The sequence below is a fragment of the Chlorocebus sabaeus genome, chromosome 1, assembly GCF_047675955.1.
Source record: "Chlorocebus sabaeus isolate Y175 chromosome 1, mChlSab1.0.hap1, whole genome shotgun sequence".
Lineage (NCBI taxonomy): Eukaryota > Metazoa > Chordata > Mammalia > Primates > Cercopithecidae > Chlorocebus > Chlorocebus sabaeus.
This window is the reverse complement of record NC_132904.1, coordinates 58,450,090-58,468,745: the sequence shown is the minus strand read 5'-3', so window position 1 is coordinate 58,468,745 and position 18,656 is coordinate 58,450,090. Positions and strand designations below refer to the sequence as shown.

General features: G+C 40.2%; 1 protein-coding gene across 7 annotated transcripts in view; it reads left to right on the top strand.

Annotated features, from left to right (window-relative positions):
• DNHD1 (dynein heavy chain domain 1) overlaps positions 1–18,656 on the top strand; it is a 76,458-nt gene that overhangs the window by 16,569 nt on the left and 41,233 nt on the right. For 6 of the 7 annotated variants that reach the window (XM_073018788.1, XM_073018779.1, XM_073018771.1 and 3 more), the window contains 2 exons: positions 6,974–7,228; positions 7,338–8,237. In XM_073018788.1, the coding sequence (XP_072874889.1) occupies positions 6,974–7,228; positions 7,338–7,535 (453 nt within the window). In that variant the 3' untranslated portion in view covers positions 7,536–8,237. Of the gene's footprint in view, positions 1–6,973; positions 7,229–7,337; positions 8,238–16,428; positions 16,695–16,784; positions 17,029–18,656 lie in introns of those variants that run through there. The other variant, XM_073018793.1, reaches the window with a different exon arrangement.

Below are 18,656 nucleotides of genomic sequence, written 5' to 3'. Positions count from 1 at the left end.
ATAGATTGTAACTTCCACAAGGGTAGAGATCTTTGTTTCATTCATTGATGTATCCCAGGAACCTAGGGATATTATTGAACGTCTTTGCACAAAGACGTTGAATAACAGCTCCACAGAGTTTAAAACCTTGGATTTAACAGAACCTCTACGTATTTTACAAGTTTGTATTGATTGGACTCTTCAGTGATATCTTCTTTGGATGTTTTAGAAGTGTGGCTAAAAAGGAAATTCATAGTCTGTCTTCAGGAGGTTTAGCGGAAAGGGGCTAAAGGCATCAGCAATGTCAGGATCCTAAAGCCAAGGTGCAGGAGTGAAAAGGAGACAGCGGCCTTTAGCCTCCAGGCAATAAATGCTGGACCTGCCGTTGTACCAATCTGAATGAGGCAGGAGATGGCGGGTGAGCTGCTCCACAGCCTTTCTCTACCTCTCAGTTCCTCAATCCTACCTTTAATGTTACAAAAATAGTTATAAATTTTTGAAATCCAGTAGTCAATTTTTTATATGAAGGTATAATTCATATACAGTAGACAAATTTTAACTGTACAGTTGTTGAATTTTTTGCATTTGTATTTGTATTGCTATATATTTGTATACCCAGATCATGATAGAGAACATTTCCAGCACCCCAGCAAGCTCCCTGGTGCCTTTTTCATTGATACCCCCGCAGAGGTAACCAGTACTTTGACCTGTGTCACCACAGGTTAATTTTGTCTCATTTTGAATTTCATATAACTAGAATTGGACAGTGTGTGCTCCTTTTTGCCTGACTTTTTTTCAGTCAACATTATGTTTGTGAGATTTATCCATAATGTTGTAGGTATCAGTGGTTCACTCTTTTTGTATAGCTATGTAGTATTTCACTGTATGAATGACCACAATTTATATATTCATTCTCCTATTGTGGACATTTGGGTTGGTTCCAGTTTTTTGCTATTATGAATAATACTGCTATGAACATTCTTATACATGCATGCCTTTTGGTGAACATAAGCATTTATTTTTTGGGGATATGTATTCCAGGAGTGGAGTTGCTAGAATAGAATATATGTATGTTTTACACTGCCAAACAGTTTTCCAGAGTGGTTGTACCAGTGTACATTTCCATCAATGATGTTGATTTCCAGCTGCCTTTCTTTCTTTCTTTCTTTTCTTTTTTTTTTTTTTTTTTTGAGACAGGGTCTCACTCTGTCGCCCAGGCTGTAGTGCAGTGGTGCGATCTCGGCTCACTTCAAGCTCTGCCTCCCAGATTCACACCATTCTCCTGCCTCAGCCTCCTGAGTAGCTGGGACTACAGGTGCCCGCCACCATGCCCAGCTAATTTTTTTTTTATTTTTAATAGAGACGGGGTTTCACCGTGTTAGCCAGGGTGGCCTTGATCTCCTGACCTCATGATCCGCCCGCCTTGACCTCTCAAAGTGCTGGGATTACAGGTGTGAGTCTGGCTGTGTCTCCCAGGCTGGAGTGCAGTGGCGTGATCTCAGCTCACTGCAACCTCCACCTCCCGTGTTCAAGTGATTCTCCTGCATCAGCCTCCGAAGTAGCTGGGATTACAGGTGTGAGCCACAACGCCCAGCTAATTTTTATATTTTTAGTGGAGACAGGGTTTCACCATCTCAGCCATACTGGTCTTGAACTCCTGATCTCAAGTGATCCACCTGCCTTGGCTTCCCAAAGTGCTAGGATTACAGGTATGAGCCACTGCACCTGGCCTCAGTTGCCTTTCATTCTTACCAACACTTATTTTTTTCTTTTCCCTCCCTCTGTCTCTCCTCTCCATCCTTTCCTTTCCTTTTTCCTTTCCTTTCCTTTCCTTTCCTTTCCTTTCCTTTCCTTTCCTTTCCTTTCCTTTCCTTTCTCCCTCCCTCCCTTCTTTCCTCCCTTCCTCCCTTTTTACCTTCTTTCCTTCCTTCCTTCCTTCCTTCCTTCCTTCCTTCCTTCCTTCCTTCCTTCCTTCCTTCCTTCCTTCCTTCCTTCCTTCTGTGATTTTGTATTTTGATATAATTTCAAACTTATTAGAATTGTAAGGATAGTAAGATAAACTCTCACATATCCTTTATATAGATTATTTTTCCCATTTGCTTTATCGTTTATGCTCTTTCTTTTTGTCTAAACATGTACACATTATTTTCTAAATCATTTGAGAGTAAATTGCAGGTATCAGCTCCCTTACCCTGTCTTAGTTTGTTTTCTGTTGCTATAATAGAACACCAAAGACTGGGTAATTTATAAAGAATAAAAGTTTATTTGGTTCATGGTTCTGGAGGCTGGGAAGTCCAAGAGCATCTGGCAAGAGTCTCATCCCATGGTGGAGGGTATCACATAGTGATGAGACATGAATATGAGACAGAGAGAGGAGAGGGGAAATCAGGCCAAACTCATCCTTTTTATCAGTAATCCATTCCCATGATAACTAACCCACTCCCATGATCAAAACATTGATCCTTTCATGTGGGTTGAGCCCTCTTGGCTAATTACCTTTTAAAGACCCCATATCTTAAAACTGTTACTATGGCAATTAAGTTTCCAACACATTAACTTTTGGGAGACACATTCAAATCATTCAAATCATAGCAACTCCTATATATGTCAGTATGTTTTTTCTGTGAATGAGGACATTTTCTTTTATAACTATAGTATAATGATCAAAGATTAGGAAATTTCACTTTGATACAACTCTGTTATCTAATCTCCAATCTTTATTCAAAGTTTGGCAATTATTCTAATAATGTCCTTTATTACTATATTTTTTCGTTCTTCAGGATCCAAACCAGAATTATGTATTGAATTCAGTGCTCACTTCTCTTTAGTCTCTCTCATATGGAACAGTTCCTCAGCCTTTTTTTTCCTTACTTGCTTCAAAGCATGACAACTCTACAATACGACTAGAACATTCCAAAGCCTCCTTCCCCACTCCAGATCAGATCAAAAATAGAATTTAGCTGAGATCTTGCTGGGTACTTTCCCCTTCTCTTTTCTGCTTTGTTTACTCCCTTAGAGGCTCTTGTTTCCCTGAAGATCATTCCTTCAATAAATCACATTTCTCCAAATCCCTGTCTCAGGGTCTGCTTCTAGGAAACCCAACCTAAAAGAATATGTGTTAGGCCAAGCTCATTCATTGTTGTATTCAAATATTCTATAGACAAAAATTTTTATTTTTATTTTTATTTTATTTATTTATTTTTTTTTTTTTTGAGTCAGGGTCTCACTCTGTCACCCAGGCTGGAGTGCAGTGGCATGATTTTGGCTTACTGCAACCTCCACCCCCTTGGGCTCAAGCCATCTTCTCACCTCAGCCTGCTGGGTAACTGGGACTACAGACATGGGCCACCATACCTGGCTAATTTTTGTATTTCTTTTGTAGAGGCAGGGTTTTACCATGTTGCCCAGGCTGGTCTCGAACTCCAAGCTCAAATGATCCTCCCACCTTGACCTCCCAAAGTGCTGGGATTATAGGCATGAGCCACCACACCCAGTCAAGACACAGTGATTTTTTAACCTCCTTTGTCTTTCAATTTCTGAGAGATATATGTTAAATATCCCTTCCTACCTACAACTATAGATTTGTTCATTTCTGCTTGCTGTTCTTTCAGTTTTTGTAACATGTATTTTAAAATCATATTTTAAAATCATTTTAAAATACATGTTTTCACTCTCTTTTGTTTTGTCATAGTACTCTAATCACTCTGTGTGTTTGTTTTGTTTTTTTTGAGACAGAGTTTCATTCTTGTCACCTAGGCTGGAGTGCAGTGACACGATCTTGGCTCACTGCAACCTCTGCCTCCAGGGTTCAAGCAATTCTCCTGCCTCAGCCTCCCGAGTAGCTAGGATTACAGGTGCCCACCACCACACCCGGCTAGTTTTTATATTTTTAGTAGACATAGGGTTTCGCCACATGGGCCAGGCTGGTCTCAAACCCCTGATCTCATGTGATCCACCCACCTCAGCCTCCCAAAGTGCTGGGATTACAAGTGTGAGCCACCTCACCCCGCCAATACTAATCACTTTTTTATGTACACCATAAATTATGTATTTATTATGTTTGCTGTCTCCCTCCTCCTGGAGGGGCAAGGACTTAAGTACTCATTCACTAATATGTCTCTAGTGCTTACTGTAGGGTATGCCATTTAATAGGTGCTCAGTGAGTATTTGTTGAGTGAATGAATGATAAGTATGAATTTTTATCCATGTCATTCCCAAGAGGAATAAGAACCTTGGCATTATCATACTTTTCTTTCCCTTCTCTCTTCCTCCCATTACTCTTATATTGACATCTCCTGGAATTTTCTTCAAGATTGTTATGAACATTCTTGTTTTATAACCTACTCATTTGCCTTAGTCCACTCAGGCCTCTATAACAAAATACCATAATCTCGGTGGCTTTCAAACAACAAACATTTATTCTTGGAAGGTGGGAAGTCCAACATCAAGGTGATGACAGATTCAGAGTCTGGCAAGGGCTCAGTCCTCATAGGTGGCACCTTCTTGCTGCAGAAGGGACTAGCCAGCTCTCTGGGGCCTTTTAAAAATAAAATTAACAAATAAAAATTGAATATATTCAAGGTGTAAAATGTGATGACTTGATAGATGTATACATTGTGTAATGATTACCACAATCAAATTAATTAACACATCTATTACCACACAGGCGGTACATTAGATTCCCAGAACTTGTTCATCTTACAACTAAAAGTTTGAACCCTTTGAATAGAACTATCATATGATCCAGCAATCCCACTTCTGTGTATACGCCCAAAGGAAATGAAATCAGTATCTCAAGGAGATATCTATACCCCCATTTTTATTGCAGGATTATTCACAATAGCCAAGATATAGAAACATCAATGTGTCCATTGATGGATAGATGGTTAAATAAATTGTGATATTAATACATATATACAATAAAATATTATTCAATCATAAAAAGAAGGAAATAATGCCATTAATGACAACACATATGAACCTGGGGACATTATGCTAAGTGAAATATGCCAGACGAAGAAAGACAAATACTGTATGATCTGGGACTTTTTTTTTTTTTTAAGGGCACTAATCCTATTCCTGAGACTGGAGACCTCATGACCTAATCACCTCCCCAAAGACTCCACCTCATAATACCATCACCTTATGGGTTCAGATTTCAAAATATGAATTTTGGAGGGACACAAACACACAGGCCATAGCACTATTTAAAATTAAGAATATATCTCACAGATTTCTTTACCCACCAAATCTTTTGTAGAATACTTTATCCTCTTGGATTCATTTTCCTCTGCCCGGAATATATTAATACTATTCCTTATTTTTTTTAAGGGAGAATCTGTGGATGGAAAATTTTCTGAGTCTTTGTATATCTAAAAAGTGTTTTTATTTATCCTCAAACTTCAATGATACTCTGACTAGGCATAGAATTCCAGGATTTTTATTATTTTTGAGACAGAATCTCACTCTGTTGCCCATGCTGGAGTGCAGTGGCATGATCAGGGATCATTGCAGCCTCGACTTCCCGGGCTCAGGTGATCCTCCCACCTCAGCTTCCCGAGTAGCTGGGACTGCAGCAGTTGATACCACCACGCCTGGCTAATTTTTTGTAATTTTTGCAGAGATCAGGTTTCACCATGTTGCCCAGGCTGGTCTCAAACTTCTGAACTTAAGTGATCCACCCTCCTCGACCTTCCAAAGTGCTGGGATTACAAGCATGAGCCACTGTGCCTGTCCTAAACATTTTTTTCTTATAATTTGTACGTTATCACCCCTAGTATTGGTGCTTTAAAAATGTATACTGATTATGTTCTATGGTATTAGCAATTATTATTGTTGTCATTGGTATGGTTTTATCCTAATAGCACTCAGTAGGCTCTTTCAATGTGAGATTATACATTCTTTTTACAAACATTTACTGTGGAACTACCCCATGCCAGGCCCTGTGTTAAGCAATAGAGAAATGAAATAAGGTGTAATAAGATCGCCTCCTAAAGGAGCTTACAGTGTAGTCGATGAGTTATATAAATAACAAAATCATGGTACACTAGACTAAGGGTTATGAAGTGGGAAGCACTGGATATTGGGGAGTATTGTTAGAACATGGAAAAGAACACTTCACTTAGTCTCATATACAAAATCATCATACGCATAGGGCATGTATGTATTTGATGTCCCATGCTTAGGACTGAACTGTCTTATGCTTGGGTCTGAGAAGATTGGGGCTTGAGCTCATGGATACCAGAAGTACAATTCACAGACACCAATCAGTTCTAATCACAAGCTCTAGGGAGCATCAAAAGGGACAGGAGAGCATGGAAGACAAAGGATCCATCTGGCCAAGCATAGCTTTCTGGTACCTCTTCTCTGTTCCTCAACAGTGAAAGCCCAGAGTGTTGGCAATTGTCAGCAGCCTTTATAGGCTGGGGAACCTCCCAGATCTGAAAGAACCCACAAAAAGACTCCCAGGCTCTTATTCCACATTCCCTCTCCTCTAATAGAAAGTCTATATCAGTGCCCAGAAACAGCTTCTATTGTAACATAAAGCAATATCATTCTACTCAGCAGGCCACATCACCTGGCCTAATTATTACCCAGAGTCCATATCCTGAAATTATTATTTAGCCTTATTCATCCCGTCTTTTTTTTTTTTTTTTTTTGTCTCTTCTATGCATTGTGAACGCTTACATTTACATATACACAAATTTTCTATTTGAGTTTCACCCTGGGGGTTTTCAGTAGACAGGCCTGGCCTACTGTATTAGCACATTGTGACCCCTCAATATGTGTTCTCTATTTCATATCTTCTCTGGTCACTTAAAAATTGAGGGGATCAGGTGGGATGGGGGTAAACTCTGCTAAAAAGGAGCCCTCCATGTGTATATCTAGGTTCTAGGTCCCAGACTCCAGGACCTGAGAGTTTGCACAGACTAGTGGGTGGCTGGTTTGCTCTCCATCACCCTATCTCTGGTGAGTTTCCACTCTATGCTTACAGGTTCACGAGGACACATACCACATGCAACAGGGCCTACAGGAGCGAGTGCAAAACTGCGACAGGATCAGGGCAGGCCAAGGCTCCATATACCTTCAGAGGGTACAGCGCAAACAACTGGAGCAGAAGCTGAAGCAAGCAGAGGCCTGGTGGCTGCAGCTGGGAAAGTTTGCCCGCCTGGTCGACTACATGATTTGTCAGAGCCTCATTTCTATCTTGGAAGAGCAGATAACCTCTTTTGTGGCCAACATCCTTCAAGTGAGGTGGTGGGTGGCATATGTGGAGGTGGCAGGCAGTCCAGGGCCAGATGCTGAGGAATGTATACTGACATCTAGCCCCTCGACCTTTCCTGACCCTTTTTTTACAGGCCCCAAGGCAGAAACCCTTTCTCTCATCACAGCTGGTCTTTGATGATCATGACCAACTGTCTCATGTGCCTTGTGTTGAAAATATGATTCAGATTCTAACTGGAGGCCTACAGTCTGTCAAGACCTCTGCCTTACAGGTATTCTGGATTGAGCAGAGAGCTGGCTGTGGGAATTCCCAGTTCATATCCTCTGAATAATCAGACTCTCACAACCTGGTTTGAATCCCTCATTGTTTTCCCATTTCTGCCCCTTCTCCATATCCTGGCATGAAGGTAGTACAGTCTGCAGACCTGAAGACCTCTTCGGATTCCCTGTATTCTGAAGGTATTTAGGGAGACCTAGGCAGGGGGTAGGAAGGCCGAAGGAGGGTAAGGGCACAAGTACAAATGGCATGGGAAGAAGGCAGGAGTTCCAGGCTATAGAGTCAGGCATTGGGTGTGGATGGAACAGCTCTAACCTGGGTACTGCACATGTGTGTTGTGGGTAGAAAGGTCAGGGAATGTTTTTGCTCACAAATTCACGTGCTTCTGTGTATGTGCATGCAATGAGAGGGTGTATGAAAGAGTGTGAGTATATTGTCCTTCCAAACCTGGTTCATCCAAAATTGTGTGAGGTTTTTCTCCAGTGCCATAATTGCATTTCATTTACTACTGAACTTTATTGCTAAGTAAATTTGTACTTGTTTGAAGAGCTCTGCTTGCTCAACACTTGCTTTATGTCATATAGCTCTCTTTCATTTCATATGGATTAATTCATCGGTATTATTGAAACATTTCACGGTTACTAATTATTATTGATTATCAATCTTCACACTTATTAACCATCAGGATGGAAATATATCTTCACATTTCTCTTATTTAGGATACTAATGCTGTCACAAATAAAATCATTAAATGCAATCAGTCACATCTGACTCATCAATACTTTTTAATTTCCCCATTCAACTTCTATCAGAAGAATTAAAGACATAGCATTAATTTTAGGAAATAGGTGACAAGGAGCAAAAAGGTTCATTGCAAGGATTCTGTGTCTTTTACAAATTATACACCAGTTGGGGCACGTTATTTTCCCCAAATAGGTTAATTGATAGAGACTATTGATATTTGTTTTACATGGTGCTGTGGAAAGAAGTAAGACTCTGGAGTCAGACTCATTAGTTTACTAGTCTGCAAAGTGGGAATAACAAACATACCCAACCTGAAGCATTATTTTAAAGATTAAAAGAGGTCATGTATCTAGTATGGTGCTCAGCACATAGAAATACGTGCTACAGATGTGCCTTCTTACTTTATTAGTATTAAAGATGTAGATAAATCAGACATTTCACAATATTTTCTCACCATATGTGGTACTAATTCATGTTATAAATATGCTGTAGTATTTTTTGAATGGTTAAAAGGAGCAAAAAAAACCTCTTGCATTTTTAATCTGATTTCCAGTGAAACTGAAAATATTCACGTTAGGTTGTCCCTTCTGCTTTTAAAAAAGCACACGGACTGGTATGTTTAGGGGTGAAATGTCATGATGCTTGTATCTTACCTTCAAAATGTTTAGGGGAATGAAAAGATAGAAGGAAAAACAAATAATGCAGTGTGACAAAATGTTAATAATTGTTTAATCTAAATGGATGGATAAGGGTATTCATAGTACCATTTTTTAAACTTTTCTACAAAATTTGAAGAAAAAAGGGATCTGAATGGAAAATCAGATTAATAGAATGGAGTAATCAAAACCAAAGTTCTTTTTGTTGTTAGTTTGTTTTTGAGACAGGGTCACACTCTGTCACCCGGGCTGGAGTGCAGTGGTACAGCCTCAACCTCCTGGGCTCAAGTCATCTTTTTGCCTCAGCCTCCCAAGTAGCTGCAACTGCAGGCACATACCACCATGCCTGGCTAATTTTTAAATTTTTTGTAGAGATGGAGTCTTGCTATGTTGCCCAGGCTAGTCGTGAACTCCTATCCTCAAGCAGTCCTCCTATCTTGGCCTTGCAAAGTGCTGGGATTACAAGCATGAGCCACCGTGCCCAGCCAGAACCAAAGTTCTGTTGTCCTTAAATTCTTTAAAAAAATGAAAAAGTTTTGATTTGCATTTCTCTAATGATCGATGATATTGAGCTTTTTGTTCATATGCTTGTTGGCCACATGTATGTCTTCTTTTGAAAAATGTCTGTTCATGTCCTTTGCCCACTTTTTAATGGGGCCATTTTTTTTTCCTGTAAGTTTGTTTAAGTTCCTTATAGATGCTAGATATTGGACCTTTGCCAGATGCATAGTTTGCAAATATTTTCTCCCCTTCTGTAGGTTGTCTGTTTACTCTGTTGACAGTTTCTTTTGCTATGCAGAAGCTCTTAAATTTAATTGGATCCCATTTGTCAATTTTGGTTTTGTTGTGACTCCCACTTATAAGTGGGAGCTAAATGATGAGAACTCATGGACACAAAGAGGGGAACAATAGACACTGGAGCCTACTTGAGGGTGGAGGGTGAGCAGAAGGAGAGGAATGGAAAAAAACAATTATTGGGAACTAGGATTAGTACCGTGACAAAATAATCTGTACAAAAAACTCCTGTGACATGAGTTTACCTATATAACAAACCTGCACATGTACCCCGGAATCTAAAATAAAAGTTTAAAAAGTGGAGTACATTTTGAATAAACGTAAAGAAGTAGCAGTTAAAACACTACTAGTAGTCTTTAAGAAAGATGCATCCAACTGAGAAAACTTTTACTTAAATGAGGCAAAATTTGTATGGCCTTTTAACTAAATTACAAAATAATTTCAGTAGCCTCACTTACACACAAAAGTATGAAAATTAACTCCTTTTCAATAGAAATGTATACATTGACTAGATTCTAATCACTAAAAGAATACTCAGTGTATTATTAATAAAATAGTTGCAACATATTCTCCAGTCTTTATTTATTTATTTATTTATTTATTTATTTATTTTATTATTATTATACTTTAAGTTCTAGGGTACATGTGCATAACGTGCAGGTTTGTTACATATGTATACTTGTGCCATGTTGGTGTGCTGCACCCATCAACTCGTCGGCACCCATCAACTCGTCATTTACATCAGGTATAACTCCCAATGCAATCCCTCCCCCCTCCCCCCTCCCCATGATAGGCCCCGGTGTGTGATGTTCCCCTTCCCGAGTCCAAGTGATCTCATTGTTCAGTTCCCACCTATGAGTGAGAACATGCGGTGTTTGGTTTTCTGTTCTTGTGATAGTTTGCTAAGAATGATGGTTTCCAGCTGCATCCATGTCCCTACAAAGGACACAAACTCATCCTTTTTTATGGCTGCATAGTATTCCATGGTGTATATGTGCCACATTTTCTTCATCCAGTCTGTCACTGATGGACATTTGGGTTGATTCCAAGTCTTTGCTATTGTGAATAGTGCCGCAATAAACATACGTGTGCATGTGTCTTTATAGCAGCATGATTTATAATCCTGGGTATATTCTCCAGTCTTAAACTGTGTTCTCCAAGATTTTCCACAGAACATTTTACAACTAAACAAGAGAGTATTACTATTACTATCTGACATCCTTACAATCTTATCAGATGTTTTCTGCAGTTCAAAACTCAGAAAGCACAATCAGATAATCACTTTTCTCATCTGTCAGATGTCAAATTCAAAAACCTTAAACTTTAATATGGCAATATCCTATTAAGATTGAAATAACTTTTTGATATTTGCGGTAAGATAAATCTGTTACACTGAAAAGAGACGAAGAATTGCCTAATTTTAATTATATAATCTCTTGATATACATTTTGGTTGGGATAGCCGAAATTAGCTTGGAGATGTAATGTAAAAAATGAAAACTGATTTTTTGCAAGGGGACTGCACAGGGAAGATCTCTTTGGAGTATGAAGTATGAACAGTAGGACCAGGAAGAGGAAATATAGAGGGAAGCAGTGTGACTGTGAGTAGACTTATAGATGAGAGAGAAGGAAAGATTTCTTTTTTCTCCTTGCCGCTCTGTGAGAAAGAAATCCTGGAGATATGAGGAGTCGTATAAATATGTTTAACCAGAAGCTTTGCTCTGTGTGGAATGTCTGAGTCACTCATTCAAGGAAACCTATATTAAAGATCTATATCATTGAAGCCTTTCAAGTTGGATTGATATTTTAAAATTCAACTCCATGTTGACTTATATGTATTATATCAATACATATGAATTTTCAATTGAAGTCCCAAATCCCTTAGAAATGGCAGGTAAATTACATTTCTTTGATTTAGTTGATTTCAAATTTCTTCTTATGGCCAGGCACAGTGGGTCACACCTGTAATCCCAGCACTTTGGGAGGCCGAAGCGGGAGGGTTACTTGAGGCCAGGAGTTCGAGACCAGTGTGAGCAACATAGTGAGACCCTGTTTCTACAAAAAATTTACAAATTAGCCAGGCATGATGGTGTGCACCTGTAGTCCCAGCTACTCAGGAGGCTGAGGTGGAAGGATTGCTTGATCTCAGGAGTTTGAGGCTGCAGTGAGGCATGATCACACCACTGCATTCCAGCCTGGGTGACAGAGATACCATATCTAAAATTAAAAAGAAAAAAATTCTCATTATAAGCAAAGTTTATTTCATTCTTACCTTGGCTATGAAGTTAGTGATTTTTGTTTTGTTTTGTTGGTATGTTATTTTGCCAAATTCCATTAAAAATAGACTAGCTTTTCTTTCCATTGCTTGGAATCACAATTGACTTTGTATAGCACCATATTGCCTGAGCACTCTCATAGGTCTTGGCACCTTGAATCACTGCTCTTCAAGCTTGTCTTATATTTTGGAGCTCATGAAATAGACAATTACTAAATTCAAAGGTACAGAAGAAGTAACAGCACCCATCTTCACAGAATTTGAAACTAGAATATCAGGAAGAGAACCCCTGTCTCTCAAATTTCTGATTATCCTTTTTTCATCTCTGTGCATCTTTCCAGTTCCCCTGTCCCGATTCCTGAGACCAGTTATCTCTGCTTCCTTTGGGCTTTCTGCTCCCTTATAACTACTTCTTTCAAATAACTTAAACTTTTTATGGCACCAACTCCATACTTGACTTTATGTGATCTTTAAGTTTTCCTGTCCATGAGACTGATTTAGTTCCAATTTCAAGACAAGGAGTATGATTGATTCAGCGTCTCCTGTAGATTGCATGATTTACTCATAAGCTATGGCAAGGGGATGTGTCATGGTGCGAAATAACTGGCTTTTAGCTACAGGCAAGGGCAGATCCTCTTAGAAGGTTGTGTATCGTGGGGGAGGTTGCAGTCTTCAGCTGTGCTTGTGTTTGGCTATAAACATCTATTATATGGGCCTGAGTATGGGGGTTGATTTTGGATGAAGTAATCTTAACTCAAAACTACACACCTATAACTAGAAAATTCATGATGCAGCTAGATTCAGCCACAGTGGCCTAAACAACAACAACAACAACAAAACAAAACAGGAAGTCTTGAAGGAGGTGCTTCCAGAGCTTGTTCAGTGGCTTAAAAGTGATCATCAAGTACCAGGTTCTTTGTATCTTTCCATCACTCTTTCCTGCTTTTAGCTATATTTAAGAGCCAATTCTGTAAGAGAAGTATGTGTGGCAGAGGAGGCCGCAATGAAGTGGTTTTTGTTTTTTGTTTTTTTGTTTTTTTCATTCTCAGGCTTGTTGCCTCATAGTTGCAAGACAAGCTGCAATGTCGAGCATCCCATTCTCAAGCAAAATCAGGCAGAAAAAGAGAGGCAAGATTAACAAGAGAGCTCTGTGTCTGACTCTCACTTTTTGCCAGGAAAAGGAACCTTTCCCGGAAACTCCCCGTCAGACTCACTTTTACATCTCACCATCAAAACCTGCGTCATGTGTCTACCTCTAGCTGTAAGAAAGGCTGGGAAATAAATGACTGACATTCTCAGTGTCTCATGGAAGGCAGTTCTCCAACCATAGAGGAAGGGAGAAGGGAATAGCTATTGGGTAATCAACCAATGTGCCTTCAGAGTTCCATTCTTCAAGTAGTCTCTGTCCACCTGGCAAGCAAGAGAATCACCAGCCATCTCTACATCATCATTTCATACTATACTCTTTACCTTCTATCCCTCACTTAATCTTAGTTCAATATCTTTAAGCCCGCCAGCAGTCCTTGTGTTGAGGTATTTCTAGTGATTTTGTTTGTCTGAAGGTCACTTTTTACTACATTTCTCAGGAAGGGCTTGTAGGAACAAAATTCTGAAGTCCTTCTATGTTGATAACAATTTGTACCTTTTGAAAGTTAGTGTTGCTGAATATAAAGTTATTGGTTTATACTTTTTTCCTTTGCATATCTTAAATATGTTATTCTGTTTTCTTAGGATATTATGAGTTGCTATCAAAAAGCCTCTGATAAGCTAATTTTATTTTCTTTACAAAATCACTTGTTCTTTTTGCCTAGATTTTTTTTCATTTTTATTGAAATCTAGTTATTTTAGTTAGAATATGTGTTGGTATTGAACATTCTGGGGAAGAATTCTCAGGTATGTTCTTTCAAAATGTGGCTTTATATCTTTTTTAAATTTCAGAACAATTTTTCTGAATTACAGTTTTTAATATTTGTTCTCTTCCCTTGCTTTGTTTTCTTCTTCGGGGAATCCTGTTAATGATACATTAGATCCTTTTCACCCATCCCCAGTATTTCTCCCTTTCTCTTGAAATCTTCTAAAAATTTTTAATTTCCTTTTTAGTTGTATAGTTACCTTATTTTGCCTTCTATTTTTCTTAAGAAATTATCCTTTGAGTTTGTTTGCTCTTATGTCCCATTTTAGTTAAATTTCCGTTATGAAATTGTTTCTTTCATTTCTAATTCTTTCCATAGTTCTGTCACATAATTTCTGAGTTTTTCTAATTCTGATATGTGTCCTCTCATGACGTCTATCATGTTTCTAGTGTCTTTTAGCTTGTTTTGAAATAGGCTATAGTTTTACTCTGGTTTTTGACATGCTTTCGTTGTCTCTAGGGATTTATTCTACACCTTGCTTTGTTTTTTCTTATAAAAGTTTGGTATGGGGTTTGATGTTGATACTTTTCTGCTGCTCATAGAAAACTGGAAATTTTAGCATTTCTTAACTTTCAAAAGAAGACTTGTTTCAAAATAGTTCCCTGACCTCTGAGTTTCACTTTCTATTGTTTTTCTGTATTAAAAAAAAATGATGGCTTACTTTTTGAGGTTTTCTGGTTTCCCTCCCCTACCTTCATCTAGACATCTAGACTTTTCCTTTTTCTCTATGGCTGCTCAATCCTTATTCTACTCCCAGGATTTTCTCCATGACAAGCTCTGTCCCAAAAGGGAGCCCTGAGTGTTTGGTTTCAAGAGTACACAGGGTATAGATTACTTAAGCTTCTATAGACCTTACCTCACCTGTTCTTGGAGGGGGTAAAACCCCCTTCCAGTTTTACCTGCTGTTCTCAAATGGGCCCTCTGCCTCCCAGTAAATGCTTGATGGCTCTTTGGGGGTTTTCTTATTCTTAGGTCCATCTGTTGCTTCATTGTTTCCCTCTGCATCATTCATCACAAATGGTGATGCCATGTGTATTTTGAGATTGCAGGTGGTTTGACCCTACCTATTTGTATTTTAGGATTTATGAGGATCCCTTGTCCTCATTTGTTAAAAAATGTTATCCTTGCATTTTTGGTTTTACTATCTAATTGTTCTATCATTTTTATGTGGGCATTTGGGGGAGATTTCAAAATGATGCTGCCATTGCCATCATCTTCTCAGAATCTCTTCTGGCATTTTTTTTTAAAGGATCATTCTTGTTCTTATATGGAGCAGAGACTGCAAGGTGTAGGAGGCAAGGGCCAATGCAGGGAGAAAAGTTAGAAGGCTTTTGCAATAATGCCGTAAGAGATAATGGTGACTTGGGATGGGGGAGAAGGGCAGGTGGTGGTAAATGTGGTGAGAATTGGTGGATTCTGGATATATTTTAAAAGTAGAGACAACAGGATTTTTAAATGGGGGGATGTGTTGTATGTGAAAAAGAGTCAAAGGTGACTATAAAGATTTCAGTTGGAGAAACTGGAAGAACAGAGTTTCCATTTACTGAAATTGGAAGACTGCAGTTTTGGCGGGGAGGAATTAGAGTTCATTTTGGCTCTGTTAAATTTGAGGTGCATGTTAGACACCCAGATAGAGAAGTGAAGTAGGCAGTTATTTAAATGGGATTGGAGTTAAGTGAGAGATCTGGGCTGCAGATAAATTTGGGAGCAAATAGATAGTACTTACAGTCATAAAGCTGGATGAGATTTCCTGGAGAGTGAGTACAGTTGGAGAAGAGAAGAGATCAGCTAAGAGTACTACAGGGCTTGGGTATGGATAGTATGGCTCTTATTTCTGAACATTTTAATTCTTTCCTTTATTTTGTGTCAAGTTTTAACACAAATACTAAACTTGTCAATTAACCTGTTCCTAAAGAGTTAATGAGTGGCTAGGTTCAAGAATATTCTTTAAGACAGGTAACTGAGGACTGGCATGTTCAATATTCCTTCCCACCAACTCCTATGTTCTGCAGATGCCGGAGACTACAAACTACACTTCCCAGACTCGCCTGCAGCTAGGTGTCATATACAATTTAGGATCCACCAGTTAGATCTACAAAAGACTTTGATTCAGAATTGAATTAAGTGGGGGGAAAGTCAGGGCATATGCCATCCATTCTGTGGATCATAGCAGAGGCAGTGTGTTTTGTAGTTGACGGTGTGACAGTGACATCCCATTTTGCCAGGCAGCACGCAGTGCTAGATGCTCAACCTACAGTGGTTTTGTATCTTAGCTCTTCTAATTATTCTGTAACCCATTTAATATTCTGTAATAAGTCCCTCCCTGCTTAGACTAGCTAGAGTAAATTATGTAATTTGCACATGAACCCTAACTAATAAATCCCCTCCATGGGTCTGGTATTTTACATTTGTGATATAGATGTATGTGTTAACTCACTCATGAGCAGAGAATGGGTGTGTGTGTGTGTGTGTGTGTGTGTGTGTACACACTGAGGGCAAAGACAAGGGAAGGTTGTTTGTGGGCTCTGGAGGGTACTCACGGACAATTATGGCATGTGCTCCATAGAAGAAGATGAAGAGGAGGACTCAAAAACCGAATTTCTGACGCCCAAGTTCCAGGGCCAGCCCAGCGATGCTGTGAGCATCTTCTGTGGCCCGAATGTAGGATTGGTGTGGCCCTGGAAGTCTCACCCAATTGCTGGTATCTTGGAGGTCCGCGGGTATCGGCTGCGGGGCCAGTACTTCCCCCGCGATTATAAGCAGCTGGAGGAAGATCTGAACAACAACCCTCAGATCCAGCAGGCACTGAATATACAACAGGTGCTGCTGGAGGTGAGAACAGTGGTTTAAGGGATAGGGTACTGCCCACCAATTCCCATTATAGCCACCTGCCTCTGCCCTAAACACCTTGTCTGCCCTTAGGGTGTGCTGTGGGAGGTGCAGGAATTCTGCAGGGAACATCATTGGATAACAGGCATTTACGAATTCCTGCAATCCTGGGTGCCTCAGAAGCTGGAAGACATGAGAGGTGGTCCCATCAAGAACTACGTGACACTGGTGAGCCGCCTAAATGTTTGGCAGGCCCGTGTCTCCAGTATGCCTGTCGAGTTGCTCACAAAAGGCAAGTTGCTGCTACTTAGCTGCCGTGATGTACAGACAGAGATGGGTAAGCACTACTTCTCTTCCCTCTCCTCCTTCCCTTTTCTGTACGTCTATTCACATGGCCTGCCTTGGTCCTGGAATGTCCTCCAGAGACCTTTCGGTGTGGGCCTCTTATTGGACCTATGAAGCCTTCCAAAGCCCGATGGCCCTTTCCTTTGCCATCAAAGGTATGCTCACTGCAGAGGCCAGCCTCTCTGTTTTGTCTCTGCTCATACCCTGTATTCCTTAGGAATCATGTTCCTGTGCTTGGGCTACTAAGCTCAGTGTCTTTACAGGTTCTTGGGAATCTAGGGTGCCTTCTCTCTGCATGTAGCAGAGTGAAATTTATACTACAATTTGCGTGGGTAAAAAGCTACTCTCTAACTGATCTTGTCTTACTCTGTAGTCCTAACTTCTACTGGTAGTGAAAGAATGTAACCTTTCCAATTAAAGAAAGCTCCTTTCATTTAAGGCAGTCACTTTTGGTCTGATTCAGTCTATTTGGGGTATCTGGGCAATTGAAAATTTATACTATAGTTCTGGGTTGTTTTTACTCTCAAATGTCTTTTTCTCCCTGTTCCTTCCCAAGGTGCCACCTGTACTGGGGAAGGTTGGTGGGCTGGCTTCTGAGGTGTAATACTTCCTTGCCTGGTCTCTGCCCTCCTGACATTGCTGCTTCTGGTGCTGCTGTGTCCTGGGCTGATAGAGCTGGGGTGTGTTTTCTTGGCCTTATAGGGACCTGGAGTGTCTATCTTTGCTGACCCATCCTTGCCTTGGCATTTGCTGGCATAGCTGATCCTTGGGGTTTTAGTGAATCCTTCATCCAGTCTCTGTCTTAGGCTGGCTACCCCCACGGCTTTTGCTTCAGGGTCCCTAGCCCCTCAACACAGGAACTTCATCCAGGCCACTGGCTATCAATTCTCTGCTATCCTCTGTATTCCCTGCCATTTGGGAGTTATGGGAAACTGGTAAGCATTATATCTGCCCCTCTTTTTACTACAACACATAGCAGTATGATTTCTACTCTGCTGTGACTATTTCATGTTAGCAAGGGGCACCCTAAAAGATAGTCTCTTCGCAAAGTTCTATATAGAAAGTGGAGCTCAAGAGCATTCTACTATCTATTTTCTCCTCATCCCATCTCAGGTTCCCTCCTCTTGCCACTTCCTACCCCTACTAAGCCAATGCCGAGTTGTTCGTATCCCTGGGTCTCTGAGAAATCTGGTTTATGACCTAGTCTTTTATCTTCTTTCTCCCTTCCCATAGGAAGGATATCTCATGTTATTGTGTACTAGCTAGTGCCTCAGCCTAGGAGTTCGCCATAGAGAGGCTCACAGTGGGGTAGATTGGGAAGCCAGTGATTTGTTCTTTTCGGAAATATGGAGGTTGTTCTCTTTCCTCACCGAGCCTCAAGGATGGCAATAGCCAATAGTATCTACTTCCTGTGAAGACTAAATTCTGTTGGACCCATGGCTCCCCAGGCCTGCTTTCTTTTTTTTTTTTTTTTTTTTATTTTTATTTTTTGAGACGGAGTCTCGCTCTGTCGCCCAGGCTGGAGTGCAGTGGCGCAATCTCGGCTCACTGCAAGCTCCGCCTCCCGGGTTCACGCCATTCTCCTACCTCAGCCTCCCGAGTAGCTGGGACTACAGGCGC